A 13,154-nucleotide genomic window follows, 5' to 3' on the forward strand; every position below is an offset into this window, starting at 1 on the left:
CAATTGAAGTCAGACTTCCCCCTGTTTTCTAAGGAAATGTCCTAGGATTGACTGGGGCCACACAGGTCTCTGACAGGTTTAAAAAGCATGCAGACATCAGAACTGAGTTTAAAACGTTTGTCTCAGATATGAATCTGTGGCCGTGTTGGAGTTTTATGGGCAATTGCATTGGGAGACCTCTCAGTGCGAGTTGTTTAAAGCGTCCTTTCTCGTTTCAGATTGAAGTGTTGTATTTTGCAAAAAGTGCCGAAATAACGGGAGTTCGTTCAGAGACCATTTCTGTACCTCAAGAAATCAAAGCGTTTCAGCTGTGGAAGGAGCTAGAGACCCTACATCCTGGGTAGTTAAAGTTGTAGCGTGCATATATAATGGACCCTTTAGTGTTTTGAAAGTGTGTAAATTATGTGTGTGTGTGTGTGTGTGTGTGTGTGTGTGTGTGTGTTGTAGCGTAAGAGTACTAGTTGTATTTCTCTTGAAATCTTAAAACTCTGGTGTTTAGAAATGTTTAGGTGCCACAAGGAACATTGGAGGAACTAAAAAAGACATAGCAACGTGGATACCCCTAGACGTGTTTATATAATCTACAATTATTTTTGTAATTTCTAAGACACAAAACGTAAGTTCTGCCTTTCATAACAAGATGCAGTTAAAAAATGTTCACTGTTGGCCAGGCGGCGGTGGCCCACGCCTTTAATCCCAGCACTCGGGAGGCAGAGCCAGGTGGATCTCTGTGAGTTCAAGACCAGCCTGGGCTACCAAGTGAGTTCCAGGAAAGGCGCAAAGCTACACAGAGAAACCCTGTCTCGGAAAACAAAACAACAAAAACCAAAGAAAAATGTTCACTGTAAACGTTTCTGTCCTTTTCTTTGGCACACTCAAAATGTTCCGAGATTAAGAAAAAAAGAAGTATAATAAACCCCACATGCTGCTGTGCTTGGGTTTTATGATATTTGATAAATTTCTTCCTGGTCTCTGAAAGTCTGAAATGTAACTGCCACTGTCTTTACCTCAAGCCCTTTTGGGATGAAGTATAGAAGGGATTTACTTGAAAATGTTCCAGGAATACCAATAGTGCTGCTCTGCCTGCCCAGAGAGGGTTAACCTGGAACTCAGTGCTTCCTGGGAAGACGCTGCACTGTGTACTCAGCAGGAAATAAATCTCCCTGACTAGGAGTCTTTCAGAGTGCTTTTACTTTTAGTGAAGAGTTGGCAAGACCTTTGTACTTTTGTACTGTTTTACTTACCTGGAGTAACATAGCTGTACTTGTGAGAGACTTCTCAACTAGACTTCCTATGCATCTGTCTACACTTAGGCCTGAGAAAAGGCCATGTTCTGATTGGGAAGCTTGTTTTTGTTTTGTTCTGTTTTGCCTAAAATTTTGAATATTGGCCCCTGTCTAGTTTGGGGGTATTTGTTTCTCTCTCTTCCCCCCCCCAACCCCCACCCCAAACACTTAGCTTTTCAGCAAATAGTAACCTAACATATCTTTGTAATCAAATATGTTCTTCCAGGGATATGCCCTCCACAGAATGAGAATGAGATTAATATCTTGTGAGTGATATGAGTTCCTTAGTGCAGCTGAGGAGATGTGAGCTGCAGCTGACTTGGCAACTTCTCATCAGACTGTTTTCTCTTTCAGATTGGCTGATGTTAGAAATCAGGTGATATTTGCTGTTCGTCAAGAGTATGTCGAGCTTGGAGATCAGCAACTCCTGCTTCAGCCCGGAGACGAAATTGCCATTATCCCCCCAATTAGTGGAGGATAGTGCCCTGGAGCCATCTAGGTATGTGGTAGTTCTTCTTCTTTTTTTTTTTTTTAAGCCAGTCTTGTGGTGAAAGATCCTATAAATGGCAACTTGTATATGGTTCCTGTTACTATATATTCTTTGTGAGTCTGTTGTACCAGTCCTTTACTGATGTGGCAGCAACTGGAGTAACTGTATTGATGGTAGTATTGATGGACACTGGCTACCATCTTCCACAACCTCTATGGTAAGCAGTTTAATGTCAATGTGGTGCATCCCTTATATTCATTTAACATTTCTTACTGAGATCTTCTTATGCGTGTATTTTTGGTGGTGGGAAAACAAATTCGGAGAATTAAGAAAGAAAGAAAAAACAACCCTCATCTATGGGGGCTGGAAAGTGACTCCGTCAGTAAAGTGCTTGTGGGAACCTGAAGATTTGGATTGGAGACCTAGCACCCTGTAAAGGGCAGATGGGGCAGCATATACATTTATCTCAGCTCTAGAAGGCAGAGGCAGGTGAATCCCTGGGATGTGCAGGCCGGTGAGCTCCAGACTGAGTGAGAGACTTAGTTTCAGAAACTAAGGTGCAAGGTGGTAGAGGAAGACACCAATGTTGACATTTGGCCTCCACCCAAAAGTACATGCTGTTCAGGTTCATGAATACACACACATATGCGCTCATACACACAAAACCTTTGGTCACATGGTTGAAATTTGGCTTTAGGTCACAGTGGCAGAACCCAAATTTGAATTTGTCTTCGTAATATGATCCTGTTTACTTTATCACACATGTGGTTGCTCAGACCTGGTCCCGGCTTCCTCAGACATAAAGAAATTATTCAAGTAGGAAGTTAAATGGTTAGTGTCCCTAACAAGACTGTCCACCATTGGCCAGTACAGAGGCACAGCTTTTCAGCTATGTGGCAGTGTGCAGCGTGGAGTGGGTAGTTTGGGAGCATTGAGCTTAGGGGTTGAGTCAAAACAGCTTATTTTATTGTCAGCTGAAGAATAAATAAACTGCAATCTAAATAATTCTTTTTTTTTTTTTTTTTTTAAGATTTTTAGACAGGGTTTCTCTGTGTAGCTTTGTGCCTTTCCTGGATCTTTCTCTGTATCTTGATTAGAAACTCTTTAAGCTATAGATTTAAAAAAAATGATTTTTTTTTCTACTAAAACAACAGTAAACATCCTGCACAGAGGTTAAGGGTTGGCCCCATTAAAGGCAAGCCAACAACGCCTGTTTTTCTCTTCCTCACTTTCCTAGAAAGCTGTATAGCAGATGGCAGCATGCCCACTCTTGGGAGTCTGTCTCAGGCCTGCTGTCTGGACACGCTAGGATACTGTTAGAGATGGATCTTAGTGTCATGTGGACATTCTGATCAGCCTATCACCATGGTAATCTCAGGGAGTTCTGCTTTTAAAAGCCTGTGTGTGTACTTGTAGCTATTCAGAAAGGTATAAAAGGTTGCTAATAGCATTGTATTGAGTTTGAGTGATTTATCTTAGCTAATTTTAGAACCTGCAAGTTAAGTTTGAGTAGTTTTGTACAATCAGAGTTATGGGGACTCTATATGGTTGGAAGCACATAGGTGACCTATTTGGGTTCTGTGTTATCAGAAAGAAAAGGGGGTATAAAGCAGTGGTTCTCAACCTTGGGGACCCCTTTGGGAGGGTGCATGATCCTTTCATAGGGGTCACATATCAGATGCCCTGCATATCAGATGTTTATATTACGGTTCATAACAGAAGCAAAATTACAGGTATAAAATAGCAATGGAATAATTTCATGGTTGGGGGTCACTGCAGCATGAAGATGTATATTAAAGAGCTGCAGTTAGGAAGGCTGAGAACCACTGGTGTAAAGGATCTAAGTACCTCAGATAGCATGTAGAGAATGTTGGAAATCCTGCAAGTCAGATGCCTTTTTTTTTTTTTTTTAAGTTCGATAATAGAGAAACAAACACTGAATTAAGACTTCTTGGATTCTCAGCACCTTGAACCTGTCTTTAATAACTTCTCTGAGCCTTCTTACATTTTTCTAATCAGATGAGCTGTTACAGAATTTCTAATTATGCTTCCAGGCATATAGTATAAAGTCCTCTTACCTGGCTGGCCTCAGTCTTTACTCCGGTGCTTCTTAGCACATTATATTCTTTGTTGCTCCCAAGTCTGGACATTTGCCAGTCCCTCTCATCAGCCACACCCTGTTCCCGTTTCTTCCTGTGGCCACTTCTTATCTTTCAAGGGTCAACTTGGAACATTATTTCTTTCCAGAGACCTTTGGGGTCCCTTTATCTGCAACAGTCTCTGAGACCTGTTTCAGAAACTCATTTATTTCTATTAAGTTAGCTGAATGTGGTAGGTTTGTGATTCCTGTGTGTGTGTGTGTGTGTGTGTGTGTGTGTGTGTGTGTGTGTGTGTATGGACACATGCCACACAGAGCATGTGGAGGTCAGAGGACAACTTGTGGGAGTTGATTCTCTCCTTCCACCATGTATGTCCTGAGCTTGAAACTTGGTAGTTAGGCTTGGCGACAAGTACCTGTACCTGTTGAGCCGTCTTCCTGAACCTGTGGTTCTTCATGGGTTTGTTTCTCCTATACAGATATGAGCACTCTGAGGTCAGGAGCCTGTGCTTTTGTTCCCCACAGACCAGTTCCTAGGGTAGTCTCTAGCCCTTAGTCATTTGTTGTAGGACTTCTATTCCTGTAGTAAAACACCATGACCAAAAGCAAGTCGGGAACCAAAGAGTTGATGATGTCTGCTTACAGTGTCAGGTTGTACTCCATTGCTGAGGGAAGTCAGGGCAGGAACTCAAGGCTGGAGCTGAAACAGAAGCCATGGAGAAATGCATGCTGCTTCCTGGATTGTTCCTCATGGCTTGCTTGTCATGCCTTGCTTTGCCCACTTTCTTAGAGGACCTAGGACCACTAGCCTCGGGATGGCGCCTCCCCACAGTGAGCTGGGTCCTCCCACATCAATCAAGGAAATGCCCCCAGGCTTACCTGCAGCCAATCTGGTGGGGAAGATTGAGGTTTCTTCTTCCCAGATAACTCTAGCTGTGTGAAGTTGACATAAAACTACCCAGAGTATAAACAGATGGCATTACATAATTGTTTGATGAATAAATGAAAAACTAAAGAAGACTGTCCACAGTACCTAGACAGTAGGTCACAGGTGGTACCTTCTTTCCTCCATGACTTACTGGGCTTGAGCCAGATTGTAAAGGGCTCCTTGTTCCTATGGAATCATCATCTCTTCTCTTTTTCCATCTCTTGCGTGAATAAAAGGAAAAGGGATTCTAGGTGTGGGGCTTGCTTACAGAGTGGTTAGTGATATTGTAGGTGGTGTGGGACTTGGTTACAGAGTGGTTAGTGATTTTGTAGGTGGTGTGGGGCTTGGTTACAGAGTGGTTAGTGATTTTGTAGGTGGTGTGGGGCTTGGTTACAGAGTGGTTAGTGATGTTGTAGGTGGTGTGGGATTTGGTTACAGAGTGGTTAGTGATGTTCTAGGTGTGGGGCTTGATTACATAGTTATTAGTGATGACATATGTACAGATGAGAGTGGTGATACCTCAATTGGATCATGATGAGAGAGATGAACAATAGTTGCATTCTTGGTGTATATTGGCACACTGGTAGAATTCCTGTAGACTCACGTGGGATAGTAATAGTTGTAATTGTTTGTTAAAACTTTAGACTCATCACTCAAATCAAATCCTCCTCTTCTACCTAACAGAGAGAAAAGTGGACATGGAAAAAGCATGAAAGTGGAATGTGTTACTTCTGACACTCTCACTGAGGGCTGTTCATGTCTTCTTTCTAGGAAAGATGTGGATGAGGTTGAAGAGAAACCTAAAGACATAATACAGTTCACTGACAAGAAGCTGTCAGTGGATGAAGTCTCACAGTTGGTGATCTCTCCGCTGTGTGGTGCGGTGTCACTATTTGTGGGTGAGTGTGTGATCTGCTCTCTTTCTGCCTAGAAACAGGTGAGTGCCTTCCATGTTAGTGTCCACAGTCAAAGGATGCAGAGTGCCTTCCATGTTAATGTTCACAGTCAAAGGATACACAGTGCTTCTATGTTAGTGTCCATAGTCAAAGGATGCAGAGTGCCTTCCATGTTAGTGTCCACAGTCAAAGGATGCACAGTGCCTTCCATGTTAGTGTCCACAGTCAAAGGATGCAGAGTGCCTTCCATGTTAGTGTCCACAGTCAAAGGATGCACAGTGCTTTCATGTTAGTGTCCGCAGTCAAAGGATGCACAGTGCCTTCCATGTTAGTATCCACATTCAAAGGATGCAGAGTGCCTTCCATGTTAGTGTCTACAGTCAAAGGATGCAGAGTGCCTTCCATGTTAGTGTCTACAGTCAAAGGATACAGAGTGCCTTCCATGTTAGTGTCCTAGTCAAGATTAGTGTCCAATTCAAGATGCAGAGTGCCTTCCATGTTAGTGTCCACAGTCAAAGGATGCAGAGTGCCTTCCATGTTAGTGCCGCAGTCAAAGGAGCACAGTGCTCCAGTTAGTCCACATTCAAAGGATGCAGAGTGCCTTCCATGTTAGTGTCTACAGTCAAAGGATGCAGAGTGCCTTCCATGTTAGTGCCACAGTCGATCAAGATGCTAGAGTGCACTTCCATTTTATAGTCCACAGTCAAAGGATGCAATGCTTTCATGTTAGTGTCCGCAGTCAAAGGATGTAGTGCTTCCATGTTAGTATCACATTCAAAGGATGCAGAGTGCCTTCCATGTTAGTGTCTACAGTCAAAGGATGCAGAGTGCCTTCCATGTTAGTGTCTACAGTCAAAGGATACAGAGCGCCTTCCATGTTAGTGTCCATAGTCAAAGGATGTTAGTGTCCACATTCAAAGGATGCAGAGTGCCTTCCATGTTAGTGTCCACAGTCAAAGGATGCAGAGTGCCTTCCATGTTAGTGCCCGCAGTCAAAGGATGCAGAGTGCCTTCCATGTTAGTATCCACATTCAAAGGATGCAGAGTGCCTTCCATGTTAGTGTCTACAGTCAAAGGATGCAGAGTGCCTTCCATGTTAGTGTCTACAGTCAAAGGATACAGAGCGCCTTCCATGTTAGTGTCCATAGTCAAAGGATGTTAGTGTCCACATTCAAAGGATGCAGAGTGCCTTCCATGTTAGTGTCCACAGTCAAAGGATGCAGAGTACCTTCCATGTTAGTATCCACATTCAAAGGATGCAGAGTACCTTCCATGTTAGTGTCCACAGTCAAAGGATGCAGAGTGCCTTCCATGTTAGTATCCACATTCAAAGGATGCAGAGTGCCTTCCATGTTAGTGTCCACAGTCAAAGGATGCATAGTCCTGAGTGGCAAACCAAGATTGCCCATGGAAGTGGACAGAAACTTTTTAGTTTTACTTTTATCTTAGTTTCTTTTTGATTTACAAGCCTTATTAAATTACAGGAATAATAAAGGCATGATAAAAGTCAGTGCTAAGAGAGAAATTTTGCACTTTCCAATTATTGAGGTAAAAATGGATTTGTTGATAATACTGGGTACACAGATATTTTCCTTTAAGTATGAAACACTATTGGTAAGAAGAGCAATATAGCTTGTTTTGGCATATGAATACTTTCAGGGAACTTGCTTAAATATTATTTTCTGGTCATCTTGGAGATAATTGTCTTTTATTCTCCTAATGAATTTTTTCTTATAGAAAATTTAAAATAGGTTTTAGAGAAATGTACAATACTTGTTTGTAAGTTAAAAATAACCCTCTTTTAAAAAATTCTGTAAATGAAGTATTTCTGTTATAGGGAAAAAAATCTTATTTTCATTGTGTGATTTTTTTCTTCTTTTTTTTTTTTAGGGACTACAAGAAATAACTTTGAAGGCAAAAAAGTCATTAGTTTAGAATATGAAGCATATATACCGATGGCAGAAAATGAAATCAGAAAAATTTGTTGTGACCTTAGGCAGAAATGGCCAGTCCGACACATTGCGGTGTTCCATCGACTTGGGTAGGATTTTTTTATCTTTTGAATATTGAATTTGGCTGCTTTTTGTCTGTATTGATACGAACTCCAACTCTGTCTGCCAAGAACAGAAAGCTTGCGCTTTAGCCCGAGGACTGTGGAGAGGGCTCCCAGCATCTGCGTGGCTGCTTGCTGGATTGTAGCTTTGGATGGCTCCATCCCTCATTTGCTCTATTGAAATTTAACCGCCTAGACCTTCAGGTCCTGGCCCGAGTGCCTGTGGGAATGTCTGCTTAAATCCCCGACGCCTTTTGACAGTTGTTCTGGCCTCTGGGCTTAGTGCATGTTGAAAGTTGGCTACAGATCAGAAGCCGTTAAAAACAGTTCATTTTCCATGCCACCAGAAAGAATGGCATTCCAGGATTTTCAAAGAAGCCAGCAATTAAGACATCTGTCATTATTTTGTTATTAGCTATAATTTTATTACTAACCGGTAATGCTACTGGGTGTTGCTGATCCTGTTGCTTAAGATTAATTGATATTTATTATTTTTAATTGTATGTTAAGTGTTTGTGGTCTTTACATACCATCTTACGCTGTACCTTGTTTGAGTTAGATGGCTGGAACTAGAGCAGTGGTTCTCAACCAGTGGGTCGAGACCCCTTTGTGAGTCTAAATGACCCTTTCACGGGGGTTGCCTAAGACCATTGGGAAACACAGATATTTACATTGCATTTCGTAACAGTAGCAGGAACAGTGGATTAGGGAGAGGACCTTTCCTTCTTAGTCCCCATCCAAGAAGGTTTATGGATAGACGCTCATTTCCACTGAATGTAACTGACATGGATTACCATTTTCTAGTTAACCTAGACATTTAAATGCAATAGAATCACATTATAATTCTAACATATATACAGATTTCCCCACCCTCTTGGTGGTGTATTTAATGTGTGAGTTAGAAAATAATGGGACTTTTCCGTCATCTTGTTAAAGTTTGGTTCCCGTGACAGAAGCCAGCACAATTATTGCTGTGTCCTCTGCTCACAGAGCCGCGTCCCTCGAAGCTGTGAGCTACGCCATCGACTCTTTAAAAGCCAAGGTGCCCATATGGAAAAAGGTGAGTGAAGAAAATACCTCACTTTGCCATGTGCACGTGATTTTTATTCATAGATAAAAATGTGATTAAGAGTACATTCACAGCCGGGTGGTGGCGGTGGCGCACGCCTTTAATCCCAGCACTCAGGAGGCAGAGGCAGATGGATCTCTGTGAGTTCGAGGCCAGCCTGGTCTACAAAGCGAGTTCCAGGAAAGGCGCAAAGCTACAGAGAAACCCTGTCTCAGGAAAAAAAAAAAAAAAAGAAAAGAAAAGGGTTGGGGATTTAGCTCAGTGGTAGAACACTTGCCTAGCAAGTGCAAGGCCCTGGGTTTGATCCTCAGCTCAAAGAAAAAAGAAAAAGAAAAAAAGAGTACATTCATAATTTGGCTTCCTATGCCTTGCATACCTATAGACTCTGTTTTTCCTTATCTGACATAGTACATTTATGTCGTGGCTGTTTTCCAAGTTTAAGCATAGAAAGTTCTATGCCCCAAGGAATGCATGGTGTGGAGACCGCTGGCAGTTAGAATTCCTAGCTGCAGGCTTCCTGCAGTTGGTAAGCTGATCTCCCTTCGGTTTGGGAAGTGAGAGCAATGTTGGCTACTTAGTCTTTAGCTGAAGGAGAAATCCCCTCAGGCAAAAGAGCTTTTATCTAGTGGTTCTTTTCTCAGGGTGGAGAGTGTGTCTGAGAAAATGTCGGTGCGTGGATTAGAAAACAAATAGGTACAAGACATGGTATTGCATATCTACATTTCCAGCAGTGTGGTGCAATCACAGGCTTTATTCTGTCCTAAGCTCCATAGACCCCATCTCCATATATTATATATATGTGTGTATGTATGTGTGTGTATATATATATATATACACACACACACACATCTATATAAAATAAAAACATTGATAGACCATTCTGTCGTGTTTGCTGCCAGTAAGTCAAGCTAAACAAAAATGAGTAATTCTTTGGTTAAATGGAGCATTCTGAAGGGACACCCCACCACCACCCCGCTCCTACCCCCTAGAATGTAGCAGCATTGAACAGAAAGTTCTGCACTTGGAAATCTTGGAAATGTTTACTTATGCATCTGAGTCGAGAATTCCCGAGTTGTCCTAAGCAGTTCCCAAAGCCGAGGAACTAATGTCAGCACACAGGATCAGAAGAGCCACACAGGGCCAGGACAATCCTCAAAGGAGTGGTTGGCTTCAGTCAGTGGGAAAGATGATCAGGTAGGACACTGATCCAGGGTCTGGGTAAAATCTGATCCTCTCCGTGGGCTGAAGAGTTTAGGAACTACTTTGGGATTACAGGATAGGGTGTATGTAAAGTCCTCATGATTCTGAGAGAATAGAGGCAAGCCTGCACAAGAGAGGGGAGGTGAGAGCACTCCAAATGAGCTTCAAGCCATATGGCAAAGGTAGCTTTCTTTACTGGAGAGGAGAGGACAGACAGTCAAGACAGCAGATGGGGGCCTAGCCCTGCAACTGAGAGCGAGAGGCAAGAACGGGCACGTACCCCGAGTTTATGCTTCAAGGACTTAGCTGAACTTCGTCTTTGCTCTTCGTGGTCTGTAGGGGAGTGGAAAAGTGTAGTGCTCAGAGGCGATGGAGTGGAGCAGGGAACTCAGACCCCATCCAAGAGCAGATAAGACATTAGTGACCCACCCCAGACGTGCAGGGCAGACCTTTCAGTCGAAGGCTTTAAAATCGCTGTGGGGAGGAAACGGAGACAATCCACAAAAAGCAATTCAGCAACTTAGTAGAGATGAGAGAGAAAGAGAGAGAGAGGGAGGGAGAGGGAGATGATAAGAAAAGGTTAGGGGAAGGGAAGACAAGAGAAAGAGCCAGGCGATGGTGGCACACGCCTTTAGTCCTAGCACTTGGGAGGCAGAGATAGGCAGATCTCTGTGAGTTTGAGGCCAGCCTGATCAACAGAGCAAGATCCAGGAAAGGTGCACAGCTACACAGAGAAACCCTGGTGAGAGAGAGAGAGAGAGAGAGAGAGAGAGAGAGAGAGAGAGAGAGAGAAGAAGAAGGAGGAGGAGGAGGAGGAGGAGGAGGAGGAGGAGGAGGAGGAGGAGGAGGAGGAAGGGAGGGAGGGAGGGAAGAGGAAGAGAAGAGATGGGTCTTAGAGGTGAAAACTACAGGAATGAATTTAAGGGCAATTGAATCTGGATTTCTCTCACTGTAGAAATGAAATCTGGCCTGTGTGGGCAGAGGCAATGCTTTTCCTCTTCTTGTTCAGTTGTCTGAGTTCCAGTCCGATTCTTTGCCTGGCTCATACTTGAAGGGCATCTGAGACACAGGCAAGGGGGCTGCGGGCAGGTAGAGGGTCCTGCACAGAGGTCGCAGTGGACTGCAGCGCAGGCCTGTTCCAACACTTCCCAGCTACCCATGTAACTTCACAGCTGGTGGAAATCCAGTCCACACCTCATTTTAGAAATGTTTGGAAAGAAAAAAGGTTTAAAGCTAAAGACTTTCCATATTCTCGTATATAACTTAACTCTTAGTAAATAAAAGTAGAGATGGGGGGTTGGCCCAGATGGAATTGTTTATTCTTGTCTGTTGTTGCATCTTGTCTTGTGACAACTGGCTTGTCATCCATGTTTGTGTCTCAGGGAAGTGTTGCTTCGATTGTTAAAAGGGGTGGGTGGTAGGAGTCGATGGGCTGTTCACTTGCCTGACGAGTTCAAGTGTGTTTAGTCCTCTCGTGCATTTTGAATACCTGCTGTGGTTCTGTTTTCTTCAGGAAATCTATGAAGAGTCAGCGTCATCTTGGAAAAGAAACAAAGAATGCTTCTGGGCAGCTGGTGACTAGTCCCTTCATTTTTGGTGGTAAACAGTCTCTTAGGTCGCCCAAGTGGAGGACAAGCAGAATGCCTGAGTGTGGGATGAGGGGCTGCCTAGGAACCGAGGATGAGAAGAAGTGGCTTACTTTAAATATGAGATAAGGTGTCTGCTAGACCATCCTGCTGTGACTAACTCCGAATGGTAGTCAGCCCACGATGAGCTGTGGCCTTCCTTTTGTGGTCAGCTGTCCCAGGAAGAACCCCCATCTCACAGTGTATTGACAGCATCATTATCGTATTACAAAAACTTGGCAGGATTAGAAAGTCATCATCAGTTTTGATCTATATTTTACGTAACTTAAAAATGAAACTAAATAAATCATGATTTAAGCAGCTTAAAAGTAGATCCTGTTTGTTTATAGTCAGTGATAATACCTAAGGAATTTTATATTACAGAGACCGCTATGACTTCAGAATCCATAATTATACAATAAAGCTTTCTGTATTTCATGAGTTATCAGTATGCTTATGACTGTATAAATTATTATAAAATTGTTCCAAAATTAATAGCAAAGTGGTTTGTGTTAAAATGGTGTCTGATGTTTAAAAGTTGGCCCACAGCTATTTAGAGAGATTATATAATTATTTATTAAAATAGTTTGAATAGTTTTAATAATGTTAATGTAACATTGCCCTGTGTGAAGTTATTACTAAACAAATTAAATTTTCTGCATATTTTATACCAAACATCCAGTTTTTGATTGGTCAGTATATCATGGCATGTTTGAGTGCAAAAGTCCCATGCAATTTGTTCTGAAATTTTTTTGGCTTTATTGACATTTGTTTGACAAGTAAAATTTATTTAAATTCTATAATGTGGTATTGATATGCTTGTGTTATAATGTGATCATCACAACCCAGATGAATAACACATCTGTCACTTCATATAGGTTCAATGGGAGAACTTAAGGTGCATTCTGAGCTCATAAAGAATTAAAATACCAGCATAACTGGATAATTGATCTCATCATAGAATTAGCAACATTCATAATAAGAATAAAGACTACTTTTAAACACAGAATAAAGAGGCTTTTCTTTTTCCTTTCTTGGCAAGTAACTTAGTAATCCTTGCTGGGGATGTCTTTCTGTATGCTGTGAATGTGCTGCTCTGATTGATTGATAAATAAAATGCTGATTGGCCAGTAGTGAGGCAGGAAGTATAGTATAGGTGGGACAAGCAGAGAAGAGAGTTCTGGGAAGAGGAAGGCTGAGTCAGGAGACTCCAGCTCACCATCCAGGGAGCAGCATGTAACGGGCACACAGGTAAAGCCATGGAACATGTGGCAACATAAAGATGAACAGAAATGGGCTGAGTCTAAGTGTAAGAGCTAGTCAGTGGTAGGCCTGAGCTAAATGGCCAAGCAGTTTTAAATAATAATAGCCTGTATATGTTTATTTGGGTTTGAGTGGCTGCAACACCAGGGTGAGAGATTTGTCTTGACCACAGGCCAGGCAGGACAGGAAAAATCTTCAACTATAAATCCTATTTATTATACCCAAGAAAAACACATTTTACCTAAT

At 42.3% G+C, this 13,154-nt stretch overlaps 1 protein-coding gene across 2 annotated transcripts; it reads left to right on the plus strand.

Moving 5' to 3' along the window:
- Positions 1-276: 276 nt before the first annotated feature.
- Positions 277-12,445, plus strand: Mocs2 (molybdenum cofactor synthesis 2). Of its 2 annotated transcripts, none has more exons than XM_036207347.1 (6): positions 277-340; positions 1,641-1,785; positions 5,574-5,701; positions 7,589-7,739; positions 8,688-8,811; positions 11,534-12,445. In XM_036207347.1, exons 2-6 carry the CDS (start codon positions 1,688-1,690, stop codon positions 11,600-11,602), a joined length of 570 nt encoding a protein of 189 aa, XP_036063240.1. In that variant the 5' UTR covers positions 277-340; positions 1,641-1,687; the 3' UTR covers positions 11,603-12,445. The 2 variants fall into 2 exon arrangements, with proteins under 2 accessions (XP_036063240.1, XP_036063241.1); XM_036207348.1 differs by having other exon boundaries at positions 8,742-8,811.
- The last annotated feature ends 709 nt before the right edge of the window (positions 12,446-13,154 follow it).

This window comes from Onychomys torridus, chromosome 15 (genome assembly GCF_903995425.1).
Source record: "Onychomys torridus chromosome 15, mOncTor1.1, whole genome shotgun sequence".
Lineage (NCBI taxonomy): Eukaryota > Metazoa > Chordata > Mammalia > Rodentia > Cricetidae > Onychomys > Onychomys torridus.